A 27077-nucleotide genomic window follows, 5' to 3' on the forward strand; every position below is an offset into this window, starting at 1 on the left:
AACCTTTTGCAGCATGACTGAAATGAGACATAACCTAAATCTGCAACCTGATGCCCACTCCTCGCATTACACACTTACTTTTGGAATATATTTGTATCTCTTAGAAAGAATTTGCAATCTGGAAATATATAAGTTGATCATCCAGTACTCTGGTTTTATATGAATGTCTAATGTCTATTTAGTGGAGCCAAATCCAATGCTGGTGTTTGGCAAAGAACATATTATATACTTTAACAAATATATTTTGTATCAACATTTGAGCATAATTTGTTTTCATGGAGACAAAGAGCTTGTCCTATAACCAGTGTTCCTCATACTTGAGTTTCTTATAACATTCCTTATTATTTGTATTGCGATTGGAGCTGCAGTATATGAATATGAATAAGTATATGAACTGCAGATGTCACACTGGAGAAACGAAACATTATTCACACATATTCTAGGGACATTTCTGTGTCACTATTCAACTTAGAAGTTGTGGTGGAGCTTGTTTAACTGGGAGGGAATTAGGATATACTTCTCCCATTAAACTAGCCTACGTTTTTGGCAATGTTGAAGTAGAACTTTATAAAATTCTTTAATGATAAGATTGATTATCATGGAACATTATGAAAACATTTGTCATGCTATCTCAGAGCCTGTCAAGGTGCATTGGGTCTGGTCAGCTCTGATGCTCTTTTGGAGTCCTCTCTTTTGGTCGTGAGGAGCTTATTTCATTGGTAGAATCTGCGAAGCCCTCCACATGCATACTATATGCTGTACCAACCCATCTACTGAAAAAATTACTGCATAGCCAGTGATGTCAGTAACGCGTTACTTAGTAACGCGTTACTCTAATCTTACCACTTTTTTCAGGTAACGAGTAATATAACCAGTCCAGTCTACTATTTCCAGTCCAGTAATCAGATTAAAGTTACTTATCCAAATAACTGTGCGTTACTATTTTTATTTTCCCTAGTAAAAATATATATTTTTTCTTCTTGGCTCAGTTCTACTTTTGCGTCTGACCGTAGCGCTCGACCCTGTGAGAGCGCAAGCGCGTTTTACAAGTCATTCTGTGCAGTGTCCTCCCGTAACGATATGTGGTAGTATAAACCCAGCTGGCACACGACCGACCTTCAACGTTGAAATGTGGTTGAAATATAGTTGAAATACTGTCTGTTGTTGTTTCAACGTTGAATCAACGTTTAATGTTAAATGGTTGCGCAAACGTTGAACTATTAACGGTGAATCAACGTTTAACGTTAAATGGTTGCGCAAACGTTGAACTATTAACGGTGAATCAACGTAATATCTTCAACCTGCCTTTGTATTACCATTTCAAGTTCAAAAAACACAATAAAAAAGTACAAACAACACTTTGGCATTGGCTAAGGGTTTTGAAAGAGTTATTAATTATTATTATTATTATTATTATTATTAGTAGTAGTAGTAGTAGTAGTAGTAGTAGTAATAATAATAATATAATTTTTTAAAATGTATTAATTCGTCCAAAAACGTCGTCAAAAACAGGCAGGTATTAACCAGGAAGACAACATCAGGCAATGAAACAGTTTTAAATGTTTTGAGGCAGAAACTAAACTTCGCAATGACAAATCAACAGGTTTAAAGAGAGTAGGGCAGTGTAGTCGTGGCCTGGTGATTAGGGAACTGGTCTTGAGACCGAAGGGTCGTGGGTTCGAGTCCCAGACTTGAGGCCATGACTGAGGTTGTGTGGTGGTACTCCGAGTAAAATGAGAGAATAAAAAAAAATAAAATTGTTCTTTTTTCATTATGGCATACAGTTGTTTTTTTCCTCTCTCCCATGCAATTTTGAGCATCATGAACGTGAATTTTATGGTTTATTCAAGGTTGAATTTATGACGTTGAAACGACGTTGGCATATCAACGTTGATTCACCTTTCAAAATCGACACAAAATCCAACGTTGATTCAACCATCACTTTCAACGTTGATTCAACGTTGAAATGCCTGCTGGGAAGAAACACCCCTCAAAAACAGGGGAAGAAACATTTACCTGCTGCTGAATGTAACTACTAAAGTAACTTGTAATCTAACATACTTTTTTAAATCAAGTAATCAGTAACGTAACTAAGTTACTTTTAAAAGGAGTAATCAGTAATCAGTAATCGGATTACTTTTTCAAGGTAACTTAGCCATCACTGTGCATAGCAATGTAGAACATTTGCTTACCATAATTAACTATTCTCTGAGCCTGGGCTACATTCCTAGTTCATTTAAACTTGCAGTCATCAAGCCGCTAATTAAAAATTCCTGGTCTTAATCCACAGGAACTGTCCAACTATAGGCCAATCTCTAATCTGTCGTTCATATGCAAAATTTTAGAGAGAGCAGTTTCATCGCAACTCTCTTCCTTCTTACAGGCAGAACATATCTTAGAGTTATTTCAGTCTGGATTTAGACCCCATCACAGCACTGAGACGACACTGACTAAAGTATTGAACAATCTCTTAATATCCTCTGATAAAGGACATATTCCTTTTCTTATACTATTAGACCTCAGTGCTGCTTTTGACACCATTGATCACAATATTTTACTAAATAGGCTGGAGACACTCATTGGCATAAGAGGTCAAGCACTCTCCTGGTTCACATTCTACCTGACAGATCGTTACCAATTTGTACTAGTAAATAACGAATGCTCAGAATGTACTAAGGTAAAATATGGTGTCCCACAAGGATCTGTACTGGGCCCCATATTATTCTCATTGTATATGCTACCACTGGGCACATCATTCATAGGTATGTTATTAGCTTCCATTGCTATGCAGATACTCAATTGTATATATCTTCCAATCCAGATATCACTACTACTCTCAAGACTGAGAACTGCGTCCAAGACATAAAAAAACTGGATAGCATCTAATTTTCTTCAACTAAATTCCGATAAGACTGAGGTGCTGATTCTTGGGCCCAAAGCTGCTAGAAGCAATTGGGCTGATATTCCCCTCACTCTAGGTGGTTTTTCAGTAACACCTAAATTTACCGCAAAAAGCTTAGGCATCACTATTGATTCGGATCTTTCATTTGACACACACATATGCAATGTCACTAAGGCTGCCTTTTTCCATTTACACAATATCGCCAACATGAGACACTTACTTTTGTTAGCTGATACAGAGAAGCTGGTCCATACTTTTGTCTCGTCGAGATTGGACTACTGTAATGGATCCAATAATTGGATGCTTCTAATTGGATGCTCTAAACAGTCACTAAAGAAATTACAACTTGTGCAAAATGCTGCAGCTAGAGTCCTAACTAAGACTAGAAAATTTGATCATATTAGTCCCACTCTCGCAGCATTACACTGGCTTCCAATTAAATATCGAATTGAATTTAAAATTCTTATGTTGACCTATAAGGCGTTAAATGATCTTGCTCACAGTTCCAATCTTTAAATCTAGACTTAAGACTAGTGTTGGGAACGTTACTTAAAAAAGTAATTAGTTATAGTTACTCACTACTTGTTCAAAAAAGTAACTGAATTAGTAACTGAATTACTCTAAAATAAAAGTAACTCATTACCAGGGAAAGTAACCATTTGCATTACAGTAAAAAAAGTTATATGCCAATGAATAAGGATTTTTTGAAAAAGCAGTTTTCACAGTCAGTTGAAATGAGTAGATCAGAAAGGTGTTTAACTTTTGATGTTTATTGGACATCCACAGACCAGTGCAGGATAAAATCCTTTAAAATCCCAAGTCTTTGTGTAAAATAAAAAAAAGCAAATGTAAGCAGTTACACTAAATAAAGTGCATTTACATTTATCAAATTAAATTAAATTCTCTCAACCCGATACAACTGGAAGCACCTACAAGTACCTAGGAGATGGACTGGCTTGCCGGTGGATGTAGAACCACAATTATAACTGTAGAAATACCTTTTGACCACAAATACAGACTTGTGCTAGCGGGCCGCCCCAATGGAGGATGGATTCCCTTTTGTCTTGGTCCTCCCGAGGTTTCTTCCTAATCTCCACCATCAGGGGTTTTTTCCTTGCCACTGTCGTCTTTGTATTGCTCATTAGGGATCTGGACCCATACAACTGTAAAGCTGTTTTGTGACAACATGTGTTGTAAAAAGAGCTATATAAATAAATTTTACTTGGACTGTCCATTAAAAATACTAACACAAAGGACAAAAAAATGCTAACAAACCTTGGATTATGAAGGGGATTGCTAATGCATGTAGAAAGAAAAATTTACTATATTTTTACTACTATTTTTAATATATTTTTTTAAATTAACAACAAAAGAAGTGGAGATTAAATATAAAATATATAAAAATAATGTATTAGTGTGATAAGATTTAGCAAGAAGGAACATTACCAGAAACTGTATAGGAGTATAGGAGTGTTCTAAACAGCATTATTAAAAATGGACAAGGAAGAGAAGACAATATAGACTACATTTTAAAAGATGACAACACAAGTATAAATAAAACAAAAGAAATTGTAAATGAATTTAATCATTACTTTGTGAATGTTGGGCCCACTTTAGCAAAAGTGACTGAGAAACCAAGAAATACAGAAGAAATAGGTGAAGATATCAACAAAACATCTCACTCCATCTTTGTTAGGGGAACTGAGGAAAAGGAAATTTTGGATATTGTAAATAAATTTTGAAAACAAAAAATCCACTGATTCGACTGAAATTGATGTAATGCACAGTAAAACCAGTTACACATATTTGCAACCAATCTTTTAAGACAGGTATTTTTCCCAATAAAATGAAAACAGCTAAAATCATTCCTATATATAAAAATGGAGACAGACACAAGCTCTCCTATAGACCTGTTTCTTTGCTCCCTCAGTTCTCCAAGATTTTAGAAAAATTATTTGTAGAGAGACTTGATAATTTTATAAATAAACACAGATTACTAAGTGATAATCAATATGGATTTAGAGCAAATAGGTCCACCTCGATGGCAGTGATGCAACTGGTAGAGGAGATTTCCACTGCAATAGATAATAGGGAGTATACTGTTGGGGTGTTTATAGACCTAAGGAAGGCTTTTGACACTGTAGATCATGACTTACTCATGAATAAACTGGAGAGATATGGGATTAGAGGACTAGCATATTCATGGCTCAAAAGTTACCTAGAAGATAGACTTCAGTATGTACAAATAAACAATATTCAATTCAATCTATTGAAGATCACATGTGGGGTTCTGCAAGGATCAGTACTAGGACCAAAATTGTTTATATTGTACATAAATGACATCTGTAAAGTATCTGAATTGATGAACTGTGTTTTATTTGCGGATGATACCAATTTATAATGCTCTGGACAAAGTTTAGAACAAGAGAAGTTTATAAGAGAAGAATCGATGCAGATAGAAGGGTGTTTCAAGAAAGATGGGAAAGCGATGTTTGCGCTTGAAGGAGAAAAACAGACAAGAAGCGGTGGCAGTTGTCAGAGTATAATATACGCCGGCATTTCGCGACCAAACACAGAGCTAAGTATGTCAAAATTAGCTATCAAGAAAAACAACGAACTGTCAAAGAATTAAAAAGCAAACTGCGATCCCAACAGAATGTGTTCACAACCACAAACAAAACGGCAGTAAAAGCTAGCTTTGTTGTGGCTGAAGAAATCACCACACTTCAGTCTTTTTTAGAAGGAGCGTTATTTGATATTTCAAGTTTTGACCAAATTAAATGTAATATATTTGATTAATTTTTCTTTATACACTTGGATAGTTTGATCGTTGATTGATGGAGTAATGTGGGTTTCATAACCTAACAAATTTAAAGGATTTATGTTATAATAACAGAGCAACAAGCAAACGTTCTTTACATTTACGTACATATATCAAATCATATATATATATATATATATATATATATATATATATATATATATATATATATATCTGTAATATTTGTAACTTGAATAAGTAATAAATTCAGAGGTATTTAACATTAAGGAGTAGGTACATTTATCGTGGGTAACGATTATGCTGATGTGGTCCGCGGTGAAAATGAGTTTGACACCCCTGATCTAATGCTTCAGTCTATACCTGTTTCGGTTATTGTTATCATCATTATTATTACCATTTTAACCATCATTATTTATTAAATATTATTATTTTACTTTCTTTTTCTTTCTTTTTTATGTAAATGTATTTGTGTACATATGTTTATATATATATATATATATATATATATATATATATATATATATATATATATATATATATATATGTTTCTCTAAAGACCGAAAAAAAAATCTAAACTAAACTTTAGAACCATTGTATTGCATCTACTCCTGAGAAGTATTAAGATGTTTGGTTAGGCTCTTATTGTTTTTGCAGACAGCAGATGTATAGCTAGTTAGCTCCAATGTTAGCTGCGTTATCTACTAGTTAGGAGACCTCTGTAGTTAGCAGTGCATTTTGACCACTCTGTTCTCAACCCCTACTCTGCTGTCCAACATGAACTCATTTATCAAAATACAAATACAGTAGAACCGTGGAAGTCGACGGTAATCCGTTCCGGAACTTGTCAACAACTGATGTGGTCGAGTTCTGAATCGAATTTCTCCATAAATTCTAAATAAATGAAAACCAACAATTGTTTAACATAAATTTCCCTGTTTCTCTACAACAATGATCAACAATTACACTCTTAGGTAAGTAATACTGTATAAAGCTAATGTTTTAACAAAATAATCTAACATAGCCAATGAATTCTAATGCTAAGTCCGTCACACAAATTCATTTTTCATAATTCTTTATGATCACCTTTTTGAACTCTATTGTTCTTCTTACCATTTTCCTCTTCTGCTTTTCTGCTATGTCTTTCTTGGGACCAATGTTTTTTGTCTAAAATAGTACAAAAAACTACAAAAATACAGCAAAAACTTGGAGCACAGCCTCAAAATGGTTTAAAACCTATTGAACAACAATGCCAACTAGCGGCATGTGACCGAAGCACGAACTGTATTTTGTTTACAAACGTCATGCAAATCGGTCTGATTCCGAAGCTTTGTTCAAGCTTCGAGACAAAATTTTCTAAAAATTTTGTGTCGAAGTCTGAATATGTAGAATACCAAGTACCAAACGAGTTCTGGGGTTTTACTTTATGAATATTTCTCTATAAATAAATACTGATACAATATAGATACTGGGCTCTCTGCACATTCCTGATGTGAACATTTTGAGTCAGATGTTTTCTTTTGCCACACGTTCATTTGGTGAAATGCATTATTTGTGTTAAAAACTGAGGTAGAAAGAGATTATAGCGATATACAAATAAGTCTACTTCAATAATCTGTTCCAACCCAAATGGAGATAAGTACAAAAAATGCACTCCAGAGCATATTCTGTATCAACAGGAAATAAAACATTTTATTGAACATTTGTGTATATGAAGTTATATAACAACAGTCAGAAACTTCACAGAGTGAATCACTACACAAAGTCAAATGAAATTGTAAAACACCTCGTCAAAAATGAAGGTATACACAGCAATCTAACTGTGAGCTTGTCGCCATGGCAAGCCTCATGGCAGGAAAAAAACACTCCAAACAGTTCTACATTACAGAGAAAATTTCCACACACAAAAATACTCAAGCAGGCAGTGGATATACACAAAGGCCACTGGGAACTTTCTACAGCATCAGATTCTAATTCTATACACAGCTTCTCCTTGAAAGGTTAAGTGTGGCTTTCAGTTGTTGGAGACAATTTTGAGTATTCTTTGCCACGGAGCGAGTAATGGCGGGTTTTGTGTAATAGTAGTGTGTATGCGTGCATGTGTGTGTGTGTGTGTGTGTGTGCGTGCGTGCATGTGTGTGCATGTGAGTGTACTTTAAGGAGCAGCTTGCATGCTTTGGTAGGCTTCAGTAAAAGTCAGCATTACTTTGCAGGGCTAAGAATGGCTTTTCCTGTGCTACTTTACAAACCTCTGAAGTGCTGAAAGCAATGCTGTCTCTTACTGTGTGTCCCATACTGCACTCCTTACCTACATGTGTCCCACCCCAGTGTTCTGTGAGAGCAGGCTACAGCATTGTAGCCATAGTTACTCTCACGTTTCTGTGATTTCAAAAACTGTTTTATAAACAACCTTTCCCTAAATGTTTAGATATTTTCTAATATAAATAATTTTTACTGAGGTTAACATAGGAGGCATTGTAATTCAGTAAGCCGTACATACAGCTGTGATTATATGTGTTTTAATATGTTTGGAATAGATTAAGTTTCTAGGTTCTTCCCGACACAATATAAATCATATTGATGTGACCAAACGGTGTGACTCAATATTTATTGCAACATTGAAATGAAAGTACCAACTATACTTGGTCCCACAATAGAACTAAAAACAAAAACACAGAGTCCATACTGTACATTCTGAGTTTCATATTAAATATAAAATGATGTTCAAGAGGGCACTAAAGAAACATGAGAAGGCATGAACATAGTCATAATGCCATTAACAAAATTCTCAGTCAAAATGATGAATTTCAATAACAAGGAACATTTTCTGTATATCCATGGTGACTTCAATAACAAATAAAGAATATCAGGACAAATATAAAAATATATACACATATTTTTAGTGGGGAAGAGGCATATATATATATATATATATATATATATATATATATATATATATATATATATATATATATATATATATATATATATATATATATTCCAATAATTAGGTACCTATGTGTGTAAATGGGTAATATTTGGATGGCTGAATCTGTGTTTAGGTAAATGAAAGTTTGGGAGGAAAAGCGAGGAAGTCTTACCACGAGTGTAGGTGTTGCACTTTACACAGAATGTACAGGTGCTGTGTCCTAACCACATCATGGAAGAGGAAGAGACCCTCTGTATTCCACTTATTATTTTAAATACTTTAACACTATGGGGATGAACACAGAAATATTGCACAGTGCTCAAACAAAACGCTGTGTGAATCGCCTCGAACACACAAAATGTTCCCGCTTGAGATTTGCTCCGTTTGCCAAACATTCAGCAGGAACCGATGACACTATACACAAGCTGTCTCTTCCTCTCTGTCCGACCCGTCTATACACACACTTCCTCTTCCTCTCTGTCTCGTCTGTACTCACACAGTCTCTCTCTCTTCCTCTCTCCATCTCGTCTATATAGCAGAGAAATGACTGCACGACACCACTACAGAGCGAACTGGTTGCTACCTATTGATAAACTCTACATCTCTAAGCACATACGTCACAGTGATACACAAAGCAGTCCTCAGAGACTTCTATGGAATGACAAGTAGCTTTTTCCTTTTCTTTTTTAAAAACAGTGCGATCACCTACACAATAACATTGAGAAACATTAAGAAACTCCTCCTGAAGCTAACATCTAGTATACGCAAGAGGTTCCTCCAAGATAAGAGTCATGGTCTAATTGGCCTAGAACATCTTGCTCTTCCTGCCAGACCCGTACTAAAGGACATTAAGGACTAATGTAATCACCTGTGCAGACCATTAACTTTTACGGTTACTGTTCATATTACTTAAACACAGCCAAAAACCTGACCATCAGTGCAGGTTCTTGTTTGAACTCTGGTGACCTTTAATTGGACAGTTTAATCTGTGGAGGTCTTTCATTGGATGGTGTGTGTAGAGCACAGAGCTGTAGCTCCTTTCCTTAACCTAGTGTTTCCTGGAAGAAACGATCCCATTGTTGCAATCCAGGAAGGGTAATTGCTAACAAGCCATCATTGTTTCAAAGTACAGTGCAAATCAGTAGCCACAGCAGAACATAGATTGGCAGTACAAGCATGGCTAGCACTATTGTCACTGCAAGAAGGCAACAGAAAGCAAAGATTGCTGTTTAGGGCACCACTGTGGCCAAAGGATATAGGTTTCCTGTTAGCCAAAAGCTACAGCCACTTTTTAAGTGGAGTGTGCATCAGGAGAGATTAATATACATTTCCTATCTCCCTGAAAAAAATGGCAGTGTTTAAAAGCTTCTCCTTCTTTTGTCCTGCATTAGCGAGCATCAGAGTTAGACTTTAGCAAGTTTTGACTTTCAGTCTGACAGAAGGCAAAGGGGTCTTCAAAGATAGACACCCTCTCCCGATGTAAACTACAACTTTCCCCATAGCCAAGCCTTTAGTAAAGATTACTTAAAAATATCAGTAACCAAAAAATTCCAACATTGACTTAATCTGAAAAAATAAATTAAAGCTGAATTCAAAACATTTGGCTCTATTCTGATCTAGATTAAATAAATTATTATTTTAAATAATTAAAATAATTCAGAAAGAAATAGGTTTCAATACAAGGGTATTGAAAGTAAACAGTTAACAAAAGGTTAATCAGTTAATCAAACTTCAAGGATGAAATAGCTACAGCTTGTGACATCTTGCTATGTTGCAGCTTTCTTTGGGATGGGGGGGTGCAGCAATATAGAAGTGTGTGTATTTGAGAAAGAGAGAGAGAGAGAGAGAGAGAGTGTGTGTGTGTGTGTGTGTGTGTGTGTGTGTGTGTGTGTGTGTGTGTGAGTGGGGGCAGGGGCCTTGCTAAAATATAAGCAAAAGAGGCTGGCTGGTTTGCATCAAGTCAAAGTTCATCTGGATATTGTGGCTCAAGCCAAAATGCACACAGGTCCTCAGCTTGGTGAATCAGTACAAAAATGTCTTTAAGAAATAATGTGCTTGTCCTGCTGCATATTTAGCCCATGGTACCATAGTAGTTAATGGCCTTTGTTCCCACACCAAAAATGGAATACATTATTATATAGAAAATATATTCTAATTGTGTTTTTGGAATATATTGACAACTATTACAATATATTCCATTTTCATATGGGTTTTTCTGCCTTTTCTTGTCAACAATGGTTCTTTAGATAAACGAGAAACCTACAATTGTCCTTTAAAATGTGATTTCCGCACAACTCACATCTTGCAGGTTGGAATATATATTCTTTTTTACTGGAATGCAGTAAGGTAGATTTATCCTGTTATATATAATATTGGCTTTCCTATATCTGCATTTACATAGTTTAAAATAGAACATCTTATTAAAAACATCAAGATATACACAGATTAGGAAATGGGCAACAACATACAAACACAAACTAGAAATCATTTTTGTCTGCATACTGATATATACACCTGTGGTATACTTTTCCATTCATGCGCTATCTACACAGATCATATTGCTTAAAAGAAGGGGCATTTGGTTAGGGAGTAACGGTCATTGATGATAGTCAAACAAACAGAAAGAGAGACAATTATTTGGCCAAGGAAGGGAAGGGACATTAGAAACAAACATAGAATTACAACTCTCGATATGTACGTGTTTTTGTGTGTGGGGCAGGTGTTCAAAGTACCAATAACTATTAAAAAAGAAGGCGTTTCTTTGTCCTGTGGGAAAAGAAAAATTATGTAAAGGATTCATATCACTGAGGTATGTACACGCACTGGGTTAGGTAGCACTACATTGGTGGGGCAAGGGGCGGGCTCTATATGGGCTAGGCTAGTGGGTGGAGCTCTATTTCTTCACGGTTAGCTGGGCGTCCACTTCCTCCTCTGGCTTGAGCACGTGCCATTGGGCGATGGGTCTCCGTGGATTGGCTAGCATATCCGACCAATGACGAAGCTCGGTGCCGGTGCTGTTGAGCCCTACGAATACCTTACCGATGGCATCATTCTTGCCGATCTTGTCATAGTCCAGGACAGTTATAACAATTTGAACTTTCTGCAGAAGGAAATCGTAAATGCTACAGTTAATTGCTGGTGCAGCTGGATTTATTTGAAAGTATTCTGACAAATAATAATTTAAAAATAAAGAGAACAATATAATGTGGTGAGCTATCCATTCATTAATTTCTACTTTCTTTTAACGTTTGATTGTCTTGTGAGTTGCTTTTGAATTGCTTCTGAAATGGTTTTACCTTAAAAAAAAACTAAAATTACACTTTCCCATTTGGAGTTACAGCATGCTGTTTCCTGTTCCTCCTTCAAAACCACAAGCATTACATACCATTGTTTTCATTTGCAAACCAGAGTTCACCACAGACTAGGTTTGGTTTTTAAGTAGCCTAGTTCTTTTACTGACACAGTCATCAAGATTGAAAAGCCATAAACAGCTTTTTCCCAATGACAGAATTTCCTCAGTGACTAGTTCTCTCTGTGGTTCTTTATGGAAGAAAAGTCCAAACTGCTAATAGAAGCCACTCAGAAGCAACAAGAACATAGTGAAAGTAAATGTCCATCCATCTGGTGCAGGGCAACGTCACCTATTTCTTACAGGTAAATGGGACAGACATACACTGACTATGAATCATGTAGCATTTTCAAAATGTAATTTAAGTTCTAGGCTAAAAGGAATATTCACAGCAAATGTGACCTAGGCCAGAACGAAGACCACTTGGTGTTGTGTAGGCTTCTAATGGTTTTAAAATTTAAAAATATATAGGACCACCAGCAGTCAGTAGTCACAGAAGTCACAGTTCAATGGTTGGGGTTTTCTTCAACACTTTCTACAATTAAGTACAAAACTTAGCTGTAGCCCTTCATGCCCGGACCTTGATGACCTCAAGTAGAACCAATTTGCCATATAATCAAACACTTAGGAAGCGGCAAACGGCTGACAGTCATCTGGGCTTTTTGAAGAGAGTCTGCTTTGTTTAATGAGTTGAGGGTAAGATATTCTGATTAGCAGACTTTACCAGTCAAGCTCCAAATTGAAGAGAACTCATAAAGAATCCTCTCAACCATTAAATACAAAATCAATCTGGAACAAGCATCCAGCCCCTTTTGCTTTTTGGGCCAACATGAAGAAGTAGCGCGTTCACTTCCCCTTTACACATTAGTAGTACTGCAATTTTTAAAAGTACTGCAATTTTACCCTGGAGACCACAGAGCAGCTCAGAGGGTTTAAAGTGCAAAAACCATGGTAAATGCATCATCCAGAAGAGACAAAGGATGCTCACAGAAGCAAGGTTGTGAACGAAAGGTGTGTACTCACCTGGATCTGTTCGAATGGATGCTCACAGAAGCAAGGTTGTGAACGAAAGGTGTGTACTCACCTGGATCTGTTCGAATGGCACTTCGAAGCTAAAGGACTCGTTGTAGTAGGGGTTTAGGGTGTTCTTTTTGATTGTCGTCTTTTTCTTTTTCAGACGTTTTCCATTCTGCATCAGGTGAATCTTGGCATAAGGATCTATGCAGGGGGACATTAAGTTCAGTCAATAATGGGACCTTGTTATATGTTTAAATGGATTAAGCTTAACCTCTTGAGGCAAGCTATACTGTGCATTAAATGGGATTTAAATTCACTGTGGATAGAAAGCTTGCCACACAAGGTCACACACCTGACACAGGAAGGGAATGATCCTGTGCCACCAATAACTGTTCAAATAGTGTTGCTATTGATGTTTCTGTTTGAAGCCTTGCTCTGGTCATTCTGCTATCTTAATGGAGCCGTTCTGCTCCACCACTCAAACTGGGATGTATATTCACCCTTAAATAAACATTGGGTGATTTCATCCACATTATCCAAGAAAAGCACAACAGCCAGTTCAATCACTGGTCCACTGGTAACTGGAGAGCTCCACTGTGTTTGAACACTAGAGCCCCTGGATCTCTAGTTTCTGTGAGGAGATTGACATTTCTACCAATCTGTCGCAAAAGACAAAAAATCCAAAAGAACCAGGGGGCAAAATTAAAAGCAGTGATGTGGGAGTTTAAAAAAAAACTGTCAAAAAATGGAATAAATTAAAAAGCTTCCTGATAACGTTACGTGTACTGTCCAGCACATCCACTCATCTGAACTCTCTCAGACTCCACCCTGACCTCAGTGTCTGACATTCCACTGAAAATAGACTTAAGGCATTGATTGCTTTTACTGATCTGATTATAATTTAATAAAAAATTACCTCACTCATTTTCCTCAGTGTCCAGTGGTACACGGAGCACTGTTAATAAGCAACAATCTTTAGATAGACATTCAACATCAGACATATCTCTTGGTCCCACACTTTCAACCCCATAATAGGCCTTGTCATTTTCAAGCTGTCAATATTTAGAATTTAGACAGACTGTAGTGGTATGGTAATTTGCCAGTACTCCCTGAAGCAAACACTTGTTACCATACAGTACATACACAGACTCAAGGCTTACTGCAATCATACACTGTTTAAATATTTCACCCCTCACTCTAAAACTGTGATTTCACAAGCTGTAGCTATTGCCAAAAAATAACCAACCAATTAGCTAATGTTAAAATATGCAACTCTTAACAGTACTCTAAAAACTCTGGAATGGACCTGATAGTATTTAAGGAGAACATATCAGACATTCCTATCCTGCCTGGTGAACCATGCTGAGGTCAGGCCAATTTTCTGGTGAAACACCATGCTGTCAAATGCTAGCATCAGGCTACACAGGCTTCTCTCCTTCACAATAGTAACCATGTCAGATTAGGCCATTATAGTGGCATTGGTTCTTGGCATGTCTTAGTTCAGAGACTTATGCAGACCAATAATTGTTCATGTCACGAGTTCATAGTTCAAAAGAAAGAAAAATTATTGTACAGCCATTCTTGAGTATCACAGGGAAGACACTATGGGCTGTCTATCCTTCAAAAACAATGTGTACATTAGCAGAAGATCAGAAGGACAGAATCATTGATTTTTGGGAACTGTATACACTGATATATGAAGATACAAACCTATACTTTAATATCAGGTGATTTCACAATCACTACATCTAAAATCAACAGCAACCACAGCATCCTTCATTCTCTTCGCCATGGTTACATATGGACACTACTTTGTCACAAGACTTGGTCAAAGAACATATGGGGATTGTCAGCATAGTCAAAATTCTGACACGCTAGACGGGGCAGTCATGGCCTGGTGGTAGGGAACTGGTCTTGTGACCGGAGGGTTGTGGGTTCGATTCCCAGACCTGAGGCCATGACTGAGGTGCCCTTGAGCAAGGCACCTAACCCCAACTGCTCCCCGGGCGCCGGGCAAGGGATGCCCACCGCTCTGGGGACGTGTGATCCACAGCCCCCTAGTAATCACTAGTGTGTGTGTGTGTGTTCTAACTGCACAGATGGGTTAAAAGCGGAGGACAAATTTCGATAGCGGGGGAAAATCACAATTGATTTTACATTTACATTTTAAATTTTTTATGTATTTGCAGCTACTTTGAGTAGTAAATACTCTGACATCTTTGAATATGCCTTTCATATTATGCTGTTAATTGCAATTATTATTATTATTATTATTATTATTATTATTATTATTATTATTATTATTATATTATGTATCATAATAATTATTAATTATTCTACCCTTACATAAGTAATCAGCTTATGGCCTTGTCCCATTACTCAAACTTGTAGCCTCAAACATCTAATTAGCATGTGCTTGTGCACAGCACGTGTGCACGGATGACCCGTTTCTTAGGTTTTTTCTTCAAAATGGGGGCTCATGAGTGGTCAGGGTAAGATTTTCTCCTCTTCTATGTATGTGATCTCATAGTCTCCTTTTATCATAAGGTCCCCAGTTGTACATCTGTGATGTAAACTGTAGAACCGGAGAACTGTGATATGTACCTTTACTGCACCACTTTATAGTATTTTTGCTTCTATATTTTTGATACATTTTTACATTATATATTTCAATTCTGTGCTGAGGTCATTGCAACAAAATTTTGCTCTGTATATACTTGCATATTGATTGACAATTTGTTTATGCCTATGTCTATGTGATCTCCCAGGTCCACAAACCTGATCTCTCATGATCCTGTTCCCAAGCTTCTCAGTTCCACATATCTATATAGCACATGGGGAGAACTTGACGAAATATGTTCCTAAGTTCTGTATTTGGTTCATTTGACCTGGGTTATTGTAGGAACTCATTAAAAGGGGGTTCTATTCCCCAACACTATCATGTGGCACTCCATATATTAGGCCAAGGCTTAGGAGGGCTAATATGTGTTAACATGTTAGAATATTGAACCAAGGAACATCAAACCACCTGAACTTAGGACCCTGGGGACATAAATATATTTCCTGTTAGCTATGGCTATAACTAACAACAAACCAAATGGACTGATATTTGGCCAATCTATGCAGCAGCTAGACGTCCTGCTAGGAATAAATCATGAAGACAAGTTAAATTCTGTTTCCTTTCAAGATTCAAATTGATTTAGATATACTGTTGACACTTGTGTGAAAAATGGTGTGGTGGATGATATAGGTTTACACTAGGGTGACTTGTGGAGATTAGTGTAGGGGTGATGTTAGTGTGCAGAAGCATGATTTCTTAACATTGCAAGAAGCTGATGATGTCACATGGGTAAAATTATACAGCTGTAAATAAATGAGAATCATGTCCTCACTCATTGGGGGGTATTCATTAAAATACCCCTGTATCTGAGTCTTGTACAAAAGGTTATGGAACGAGGTGACAAGATTCATGCCAGCTACTGAATTTTATTTTACAGAATCTCTTTAAAGAATAAACTATAGTACTATAACACTATATTGTATTATGTAAAGAATAAACTGTAGTACTATAACACTATATTGTATTATGTAAAGAATAAACTGTAGTACTATAACACTATATTGTATTATGTAAAGAATAAACTGTAGTACTATAACACTATATTGTATTATGTAAAGGATAAACTGTAGTACTATAACACTATATTGTATTATGTAAAGGATAAACTGTAGTACTATAACACTATATTGTATTATGTAAAGGATAAACTGTAGTACTATAACACTATATTGTATTATGTAAAGAATAAACTGTAGTACTATAACACTATATTGTATTATGTAAAGAATAAACTGTAGTACTATAACACTATATTGTATTATGTAAAGAATAAACTAGTACTATAACACTATATTGTATTATGTAAAGAATAAACTGTAGTACTATAACACTATATTGTATTATGTAAAGAATAAACTGTAGTACTATAACACTATATTAAGGAAATCTGCATTTGACAAATCATCATTTGCTGCAGGATGTCTGTGTATGTCTCTCTCTCTCTCTCTCTCTCTCTCTAACACACACACACACACACACACACACACACACACACAAACTCGTTTTTGGTTCCTCCTGCTATCTTTTTACCATCACTCATTTTCTTCTTTATATTGCTGTGGAGCAGATAAACATTATATATATATATATATATATATATATATATATATATATATATATATATATATATATATATATATATATATATATAGTCTATTTTGACTTTATTCATTGCTAAATAAACAGGTCAGTTTCTCCTTACCAACCATTGTGTATTATTCAATCACACCTACCTATCATCAAGCTTGATAACTGGCTACTTGTTATCAAGAGTAAAACGCAATATATATATACTGAGTCAGAGAGAATGAGTGCAACAGAAACAGCAATACAAATTCAATGAGAACACAGATAATTAAAGAACAGATAATATGCAAAAGTGGAGCTTTGCTTTGTAAATGATCCCACACAACAGTTTCATAGCACCTCCTGTTGAACAACACTCACACTGTATCAAGGACAGGGGCACTGAAATATGGAGTAGAATGCATCACTTTCCCTGTAGAAGGATATAATGGTGAAGCATAAAATGCATGAGCCCCTCATTCATGTACCGCACACACACTCCCAGGTCCTTAGACACTACACTTTCCCAACACTACATCTTTAGGATAACAGAAACAAACAAGCAAACAAACAATATATATAATATATCTTGACCAGATTTCACAATGCCAAATCAATTCTGGTATTTCTAGAGGTGTCTGAAAACAGACATGCTGAGATTTGGGACTGTTTATGAACTCTGTGACAGTCTACTGTCACATGTTAAACACTGAAGATCAAAGACCTGGCAATACTTCACACACGTAGTCAGGACATACCCTCAAAACCTTCTCAGAGACCAGGTAATCTATTTACCCCCTTTATATATATATAATGCTTTTTACAACACATGTTGTCACAAAGCAGCTTTACAATCATGTGGGTCCAGGTATCTAATGTGCAAGCCAGGGGCGACAGTGGCGAGGAAAAACTCCCTAGGCGGAGATTAGGAAGCAACCTTGGAAGGACCAAGACTCAAAAGGGAACCCATCCTCTATCTTTCCATTTCCTATTGGTCAAACAGCATGTTTAAATGGAGCAGATGAGCAGGTCTGAGATCAGCTCTTTCACAGTCAGACGTTTAACACATATGAGCTGTGTCAGCTCTCCTGCAGCGCTGCAGTTTGTGTTCTAATGGTTATCTGCACATCCCACACCTGAACTGGCCTTCTGAAAGTGTGAGCAGAGTTGCTCATATAAAGACATTCTGTAAGAACAGCAGACACGCCAATGTCATGGACCTGTTCCCAGCACTTTGCCTCTTCTCACACCTGTTCTCCATGTATTGCCTTGTTTCTAAGGAAAGAAAAATAAGAATTTCGATCGCTGATGCAGGTGGATGATGGGCTCCTATAGGAAAATGATGGATCGTCCCACAGCAGAAGCACTCTTAGGAAACGATTCTAATTAGATGTATTCTAATTGAAAAACCCCATGTCTTGTCTTTCAGTTGGATCAGTGAGCGATTACAGAGGGTTTGAGTGGAGAAGCAAATAAATTACAGGCTGCCAATGAGTTATTTTGTCTGGATGCTGAGTCATGATGAAGATAGTCACTAATTATTGGCATGATATATGTGGGCCTATTGTTCCTGCCAAGAGACAGCTCTTTGAAGTTTTCCCCTTAGGGAGAATAACACTCCCACAACCACAATTACACACTGTGCCATTAGCAGTGCCAATTTCATGGGGTTTTGGAAAAGTGCATATAAAATGGCAAAAAAAAATAGTTCTGCTGTGCAATCTCCATATTTCTTTTAAGATTGACTATACTTCTTAAATTTGTCTTTGGTAATCCACTCCGTAGGAGTAGCAAAAAGCTTTGATAGTGAAGGTTTTTTTTCCTTTTATGTCATGCAACACATTCAAATGTGATGGAGCTGAATTGCCTGCAATGGTTGGCTGGAAACCGCTACGCTCCCTGCCCTGGTCTCCTCTCTGTGGCCACATCAAAGCAGTTGGCTCTTACAGATACGTTAAGACCTCAGTCTGTTATATTAATACAATCTTTTTCCTATCTGCTTTCCATCTTCTCTGCTAGTGCACCTTATTAGAGCACCTGATGTCACCTGACCACCTCAGCTGGTGATGCTAATGGGCGACAGTGGGAGTGTCAGCTGAGACAGAAAGCTTGAAATGTTGATCATAGATCTATACCACTTCACAATACAGCTGACAGCACTGAACAGAATGGATTAAAAAATCTTCAATGGAGTGACACATTCTGAATACTTTCTTGATCTGTTTATACTTTAATTCATAACTGAGAAGTTTAACTTTATTGTAAAATGGGTAAACTCAAAGAACTGTGTTGAAGGTAGATGTGCTCCTGACATGATACCAGTCAAACACAGAAACACCAAACACTAGAACTTAGAAGAGCAGTGGTGGTTATGAAGCCCATGAGGGTCTTTCTCCTTCTCACCTGACAGGCCTCCAACATCCATCTTCTTCAGGTTCTTGGCTTCCAGAATGACCACGGTCAGCTTACCAGCAGTGGGGACATAGCGCAGAGAAAAACAGATATCTCCAAGTTTCTCTTGCTGTAGGTGAAGGTGGAGAGAGATGGGGTCAGAACACAATGGCACAAAACAGTAGTACGGTCTGCTTTACAGTAGTCAATTCTGCTTTAACAGTAGTAAGGTCTGCTTTAATGAAGTGAAAATTGCTCAGAAAAAGTATCTTTCAGCCCCGCTATTGGGACTGCGGAACCCCTTCTTATCATGTTCAACAGGACCTAGTCTGATGAATTATGGCTTCCACCAAGACAGCGGGACCCGTTTGTGGCCTCTGTTGTTTATCTAATGCTTTCCTAACCAGAAAGCAAACAGACCTATATCCAAGAATGCCAGAATTGACCATGATTCTTATAACTATATTCTGGGATAGGTACTGAATTCTAACCCCTTTTAGAGGAAGCAGCTCTTCAAGACCATTCCACATACACCAATTGGAATTATTCTAATAAAGAAGATGATAAATTATAGCTAAAGAATACAGGATTATCTCATCATGGAGCCAGCAGTAATCCGTTTCTGGAACCTAACTAGACAATTCTACACTGTGATATCAGGAATATAAAGATTAAATCCTGTCTCATTATTATTGAAACTATGTTCCATATTAATGCATATATATTATTGATCATATTTCCCATGTTTATCATGTTATTCACTTATGAAACTAATATCACATATCTTATATTCTTATTAGAGTAATGTACATGTATTAATCTGGTTATTGTTACCACTAAGTTGATTACCTCCTCAGCTCCAGTATGGTAGGGTGCTTGTTAAGTCATAGATGGTTTTGGAAGAGTGAATACTATTGAAATGCCTTGACTAATATATCCTGACAAACCAATTCTTCATTCCAAAGTCAAAGTCAATTTTTTAATATAGTGCTTTTTACTACACATGTTGTCACAAAGCAACTTTACAATCGTATGGGTCCAGATCCCTAATGAGCAATCAAGAGGTGACAGTGGCAAGGAAAAACTCCCTATGTTGGCAGTGATTTGGAAGAAACCTCGGGAGGACCAAGACTCTAAAGGGAACACATCCTCCATTTGGGGGCCTGCTAGCAGAAATCTGTATTTATAGTTCAAATATAGTTAAAGTTACAGTTTTAATTCCAATTTGACTATAAAACGGAGACCATGATACTTAGTCGAACAAGAATGAAGTGCCCTCTCTGGGCCGGGAATGAGTCCTTGCCTCAAGTGGAGGAGTTCAAGTATCTCAGGTTCTTGTTCAGGAGAGAGGGAAGGATGGAACGAGAGATTGACAGGTGTTGATTGACAGATATTGATCTCTGTTGTGGTGAAGAGAGATCTGAGCCAAAAGGCAAAGCTCTCGATTTACTGGTCAATCTACGTTGCGACTCTCACCTATGGTCATGAGCTCTGTGTAGTGACCGAAAGAATGAGATCACGCATACAAGCAGCTGAAATTAGTTTTCTCCACAGGGTTCTGCCTTAGAGATAAGGTACAGAGCACGGTCAAGCGGGAGAGGCTCAAAGTAGAGTCACTGCTCCTCCACGTACAGAGGAGCAAGCTGAGGTGATTCAGGCATCTGATCTGAGTGCCACCTGGACGCCTCCAGGCATGACCAACTGTGTCCAACGGGGAAGGCCCAGGACACGCTGGAGAGATTATATCTCTGGGCTGTCCTGGGAACACCTCCGTATGCCCCCAGGAGACCTGGAAGAGGTGGCTGAGGAGAGGGAGACCTGGGCCTCTTTGCTTAGGCTACTGCCCCCATGACCCGGAGCTGGATAAGTGGATGAAAATGGATGGATGGATGGATGGATGGATGGATGGATGGATGGAAGTAAAGGCTAACATCTGTTTAGCCGTGAGTTCGTTTAAACTCACGTAATTTGCTCTAACACGTGTCGCAAAGTTATCTTGCCTCGCGTGTTCGAGTGTAGTTAGGATTATCCTGGGCCAGCCACCTCCTGCCTAACCGGATGCATACATCATGATGGACATTATTACATATTTTTCCTTTTCTTTCTCTTCTTTCTTAGTGCAGCTTTCGACACAATTGATCATAGGATCTTGCTAGAAAGGTTAGAACGCTGGGTTGGAGTCTCTGGCACAGCCCTTTCATGGTTTCATTCTTACTTAACAAATCGCTATCAGTTTGTAGAGCTCAATAATATTCCATCCAAACGTACAAAAGTTAAATATGGGGTCCCGCAAGGCTCCATTCTAGGACCACTATTATTATTTACATTATATATGCTACCATTGGGCACAGTTATAAACAAACATGGTGTCAATTTTCACTGCTATGCAGATGACACTCAACTTTACATATCAGCCAAACCTGATGACAAACTCAGTTTAAGAAAAATTGAGGCCTGTGTAAAAGATATTAAATGCTGGATGTCTCTAAACTTCCTCCAACTTAATGAGGACAAAACAGAAGTTCTCCTTCTGGGCCCTAAGGCCTCAAAACAGAAAATTCCAGATCTAATGCTTAATCTCGCAGGCTACCCCATTACACCTGGCACAGTAGCCAAAAACCTAGGCGTCATACTCGACTTTGACCTATCATTTGATAAATACATAGATAATACTACTAGGATAGCTTTTCTACATCTCCGTAACATTGCTAAATTAAGAAATGCATTATCACAGGATGATGCGGAAAAATTGGTGCACGCCTTTGTTAGCTCTAGATTAGACTACTGCAATGCACTACTGTCAGGATGTTCAAATAGGAATCTAAATAAACTTCAAATAGTTCAAAATGCCGCAGCCAGGGTTCTGACCAGAACTAGAAAATTTCAGCATATCAGTCCAGTCCTATCAGCCCTGCATTGGCTCCCAGTTAAATTCCGTATTGACTTTAAAATTCTTTTATTAACTTATAAAGCATTGCACGGGCTTGCTCCTGAGTACCTTCAGGAACTTATTTCCTATTACGAACCCCCACGCCCACTAAGATCACAGGGTGCTGGTCTTTTATTAGTTCCAAAAATTAATAAGGTAACAGCAGGGGGAAGAGCCTTTTCTTGTAAGGCCCCCCAGCTTTGGAATAATCTTCCTAAATGCGTCCAGGACTCCGACACAGTCACAATCTTTAAGTCTAGGTTGAAAACCCACTTATTTAGTTTAGCGTTTGATAATTAATATCCCCCCCTTAGATAAAAGTACAGATCCAGGGGTTCATAGACGAAGGGTTTTATGGTAGACTGGGGCGCTGGTGCTGTCGTCCTGTCACTACTCGTGGTCACTCAAGTTTGTTGACAGTGCAGTGGACGGATGCCATTGTCTCACAATGCCCCCAAGCCTATGTTACCTTCTGGTTCTGCCTTTTTAGCTAGGCTGCTTGAGGAATAATGAGATGAGGAGACCAGCGATCCATCCTGAGCCAGCCACCTCCTGCCTAACCGGATGCATACATCATGATGGACATTATTACATATTTTTCCTTTTCTTTCTCTTCTTTCTGTCTAAATTGTTGTTGTTGTTGTCATGGTGATCGGTGTCGGCCAGAGGAGGATGGGTTCCCCCCCTGAGTCTTGGTTCCTCTCAAGGTTTCTTCCTCATGCAAAAAACTAGGGAGTTTTTCCTTGCCACTGTCGCCCTTGGCTTGCTCACTGGGGGCTAGGACTCGGCACTTGTAAAGCTGCTTTGTGACAACAACTGTTGTAAAAAGCGCTATATAAGTAAAATTTGATTGATTGATTGATTGATTTCTGTCTAAATTGTTGTTGTTGTCATGGTGACCGGTGTCGGCCAGAGGAGGATGGGTTCCCCCCCTGAGTCTTGGTTCCTCTCAAGGTTTCTTCCTCATGCAAAAAACTAGGGAGTTTTTCCTTGCCACTGTCGCCTTTGGCTTGCTCACTGGGGGCTAGGACTCGGCACTTGTAAAGCTGCTTTGTGACAACAACTGTTGTAAAAAGCGCTATATAAATAAAATTTGATTGATTGATTGATTGATTGATTAGTTCTGTCTTTGGAAAGAATTAATACAAATCCTCCAGTAGCATATAAAGACTGGCGGGCAGGCCCACCTGTCCAAGTCCATGAAGGCCTTGATTAATCAACCAAGTGCACAGTGGTCCAGAACGGTCCCGCTCATACATCTTCACCGAACAGCTGGGCCACTGTGAGTGTTTGGTATAACCTCGGAATTTGTATATTTAGATTCAGTTAATAACTTTCAGGGAGGTGCCCCTTATAATTATTCATAATTAATCAACATTGCTACAGTAGTAAGGTCTGCTTTAAGATCTGGTACTCTAGTCATAAAGCTTAAGAGCACTTAGGTAGTGGTGACTAATGTTGGGTTTGTTGTTGCCCTTCTGGAAATCATAAGTAGGAGTTGTGGTTTAGATTGGGAGCACAAGGGCATTTGTGACTGGAACTCTGCGTAATTGTTTTTCATATGTGAACACATGTACTTCTCATAGGCATGAACATGCCTAAGGCATGTTCATTAATATGCATGAAATAGAGAGAGCAACATATGAGAGGGAAAGGTTAATGCTTTGGCTCTAATTTGAATTGATTCACACAATCTTTGACACAACCAACAACCAGTTTCTTTCTCATTAATGGTCATCAAACTCAACATTTACAGCTTCAGATTCTGTAAAGTCTTCTGTACAAATGTGGCCAGATGTTGTGCTGGAATGCACAAAGTAATTTATTTTCTATATTTCCTTCTGTCTAAATTGTTGTTGTTGTCATGGTGACTGGTGTCGGCCAGAGGAGGATGGGTCTCCCCCCTGAGTCTTGGTTCCTCTCAAGGTTTCTTCCTCATGTTCTTAGGGAGTTTTTCCTTGCCACTGTTGCCCTTGACTTGCTCTCTGGGGGCTTGGACTCGGACACTTGTAAAGCTGCTTTGTGACAACAACTGCTGTAAAAAGCGCTATATAAATAAACTTTGATTAATTGATTTGAAAGTAATTTAAGTTCCAAACATTTGGGTTTTGTGCTGAAAACAGGCTCACATGATCAAATGTGTAATTTTTTCCATTGCTATTGCTTTACTTCAGAAAAGGCTCAGGGCAGCACTACTGGCAGGAAGCCCTTCTGCAAAGCTACACACAGTCTGCTCTTATTTCTCACTCTCTTCCTGGCTGCTTATTGAGAGATACAGCCTCTTTGACCTATTAATTACTTCAATTTGCTATTAGACAATTCACATTTGGAACAGGCGTGATGGAGGAATTGAACTGCTGCTGAAACATTTTAGTTCACTCCAGCCTGTGTGGGTTCAATTCTGCTGTAGTGGTACTCATGCAAGAACTCTCGCAACATATACATGCAAATATATGTGTGTGTCATGATTGCTGTTATAGACTAGTGAAAGTATTACAGGAATTACAGAGGCATTGTGGTGATACAGTAGGGAGAGAAGTGATGGTTTTTTTTTGCTAACCTGCTAATCTTTCAGAACTTGAAGTTCCATACTTAATAAAAATTTTATAACTTGTCTTATGAAAACATTTATGAATACTTATGTGACCAACAACTGAAGGTATAACAGTGCTACTATAAACATTTATATTAATTTATTTGTTTATGTTATGTATATTACTAATTAGTAGGATTTATAACTTTATAACTGTTACAAAACAATGTGATATCCACATTGGGTAATTCGCTGCTACACAATGGCTTCATCTGTAAAACCTTTAAATCAAGATATCAAGATTTGCTTTTGTATTCTCAATGTGGTCTGTTTCTCTTGTGCTCCATCTGAGTAATTCGTGTGATTCTCCCAGCAAATCCAGTAGTCAAGTGCAACCTTTCCCACATTCGAACAATCTTTACACCCCCAACCCCACCCCAAACCACAGGTAGAGTAATAATTAACCTTTTCATAAACCGGCCATGCCACAAAAACAAGGTTCCCCTGACAACCACTTCCTAAATGCTATACACCATGACATTTAGCATGAAAATTGAATTTCCTGAACCAGTGCATGGGAAGTCACACCTTTATTAATAGCACTGTGGCATGGCCTGCTGATTAACTGATGTTTTGCTGCAGATGGATTTTCGTCAACTCCACTGGCTCAAAACACTGAGAGCTCTTTGAAGGATACTGACAGGATATTTATAGATTATCTTACTGTAACAATACTGTAGTGGTTGTGGTTTTAATGATATCACTGTTCCAAACCAGTAATGTAAAGGAATTAAATTTTCATTGGAACAACTTTGGCAGCCTTGTATTTATAGGGCAGATCACACTTAGTCGCCATTCGTTATCAAACAATCCACCAAATACTGGCTCTAGTGTGTGTATTGAGAGGCTCTAGAATGTTCTCCACCATTCACAGTGGTCCCTTTATTCCTGAATGTAGCATTCTTCAGGCACCTGACAGTATTACAGAATTACTGTTCGTTGGGGTTTTGGAGAATATTAGGTTAATATGCCCAAAGACATTATAGACAAAAACTGTGTCTTGTGTGCCATGAAATTATGACTGCTAAATCAGAAACTAAAATAATAGCCAAAAACACTTTTTTGCTTATTATGTACTTGATACTTCCAATGTACAATAAAGTGTCACCATGTCAAGTTCTTACTTCTTCTTTCTCAGCACTCTGGAGATCTCGCCACTCCTCGGTAACATGACTGAAGTCCACCTTGTTCATGGGCACCTTCACATCTCCAATGGCATCATGTTTGGAGAAGCGGTCGAAGTCATACACCGTCATCACCAGGGTCTTCCCACCCAGCTCTGTGTAAGGAACCTGAGCAGCAGAGCATCTAGATCAGGCTTAAACTCCACTAAACTCTCAGGAAGACGCATTGTGGAAAAATGTTTTTTTTTTAGTGTGCGCTCAAATTTGTCTCATTCGGTGTAATCATAGTCACGGCAGGTGCAATCAAATGAAAGTGATTGCATTTGGTGGCAGGAAAATGGCTGAGAGTCCAAGTGAGTTTGACACGTCTCTCGCTCTCATGGACATGCAATCAAAGCAAAAGCATCTGATTCACAGATCAGTATTCATGAGGGACTTAGAAGTGTTCAATTCTAGGTCAACACATGGCAGTGTGTTCTCTCAGGAAACTCTGAATTTATATGTGTGTGTGTGTGTGTGTGTGTGTGTGTGTGTGTGTGTGTGTGTGTGTGTGTGTGTGTGTGTGCGTGCGTTTGTGTGTGTGTGTGTGTGTGTGTGTGTGTGTGGGTGTGATATACAATAATCACATCTTCTATACTTATTTGCTGCACAGATGAAGGAATAGAAAAGTTACCTGCTGTGCCCATATCTACATCTGTGCCAGTGTATGCATGCGTGTGTGTGTGTATGGGTGTCCATGCATGTGTGTCCATGCGTGTGTGTCTGTGCATGTGTCTGTGCATGTGTGTGTTCGCGCATGTGTGTGTTCGTGCATGTGTGTGTTCGTGCATGTATGTGTCTGTGCAGGTTTGAGTGTGATTTGATTCCCTCGTCATTAT

At 38.0% G+C, this 27077-nt stretch overlaps 1 protein-coding gene across 4 annotated transcripts in view; it reads right to left on the reverse strand.

The window, feature by feature from the left end:
* Nucleotides 1-7336: 7336 nt before the first annotated feature.
* syt1a (synaptotagmin Ia) overlaps nucleotides 7337-27077 on the reverse strand; it is a 262139-nt gene continuing 242398 nt past the window's right edge. For 3 of the 4 annotated variants that reach the window (XM_076989718.1, XM_076989719.1, XM_076989717.1), the window contains 4 exons: nucleotides 26200-26367; nucleotides 19566-19683; nucleotides 13044-13177; nucleotides 7337-11710 (listed from right to left, as the gene is read on the reverse strand). In XM_076989718.1, the coding sequence (XP_076845833.1) occupies nucleotides 11504-11710; nucleotides 13044-13177; nucleotides 19566-19683; nucleotides 26200-26367 (627 nt within the window). In that variant the 3' untranslated portion in view covers nucleotides 7337-11503. The remainder of the gene's footprint in view (nucleotides 11711-13043; nucleotides 13178-19565; nucleotides 19684-26199; nucleotides 26368-27077) is intronic. The other variant, XM_076989721.1, reaches the window with a different exon arrangement.

The sequence above is a fragment of the Brachyhypopomus gauderio genome, unplaced genomic scaffold (assembly GCF_052324685.1).
Source record: "Brachyhypopomus gauderio isolate BG-103 unplaced genomic scaffold, BGAUD_0.2 sc70, whole genome shotgun sequence".
Taxonomy (NCBI): Eukaryota; Metazoa; Chordata; class Actinopteri; order Gymnotiformes; family Hypopomidae; genus Brachyhypopomus; species Brachyhypopomus gauderio.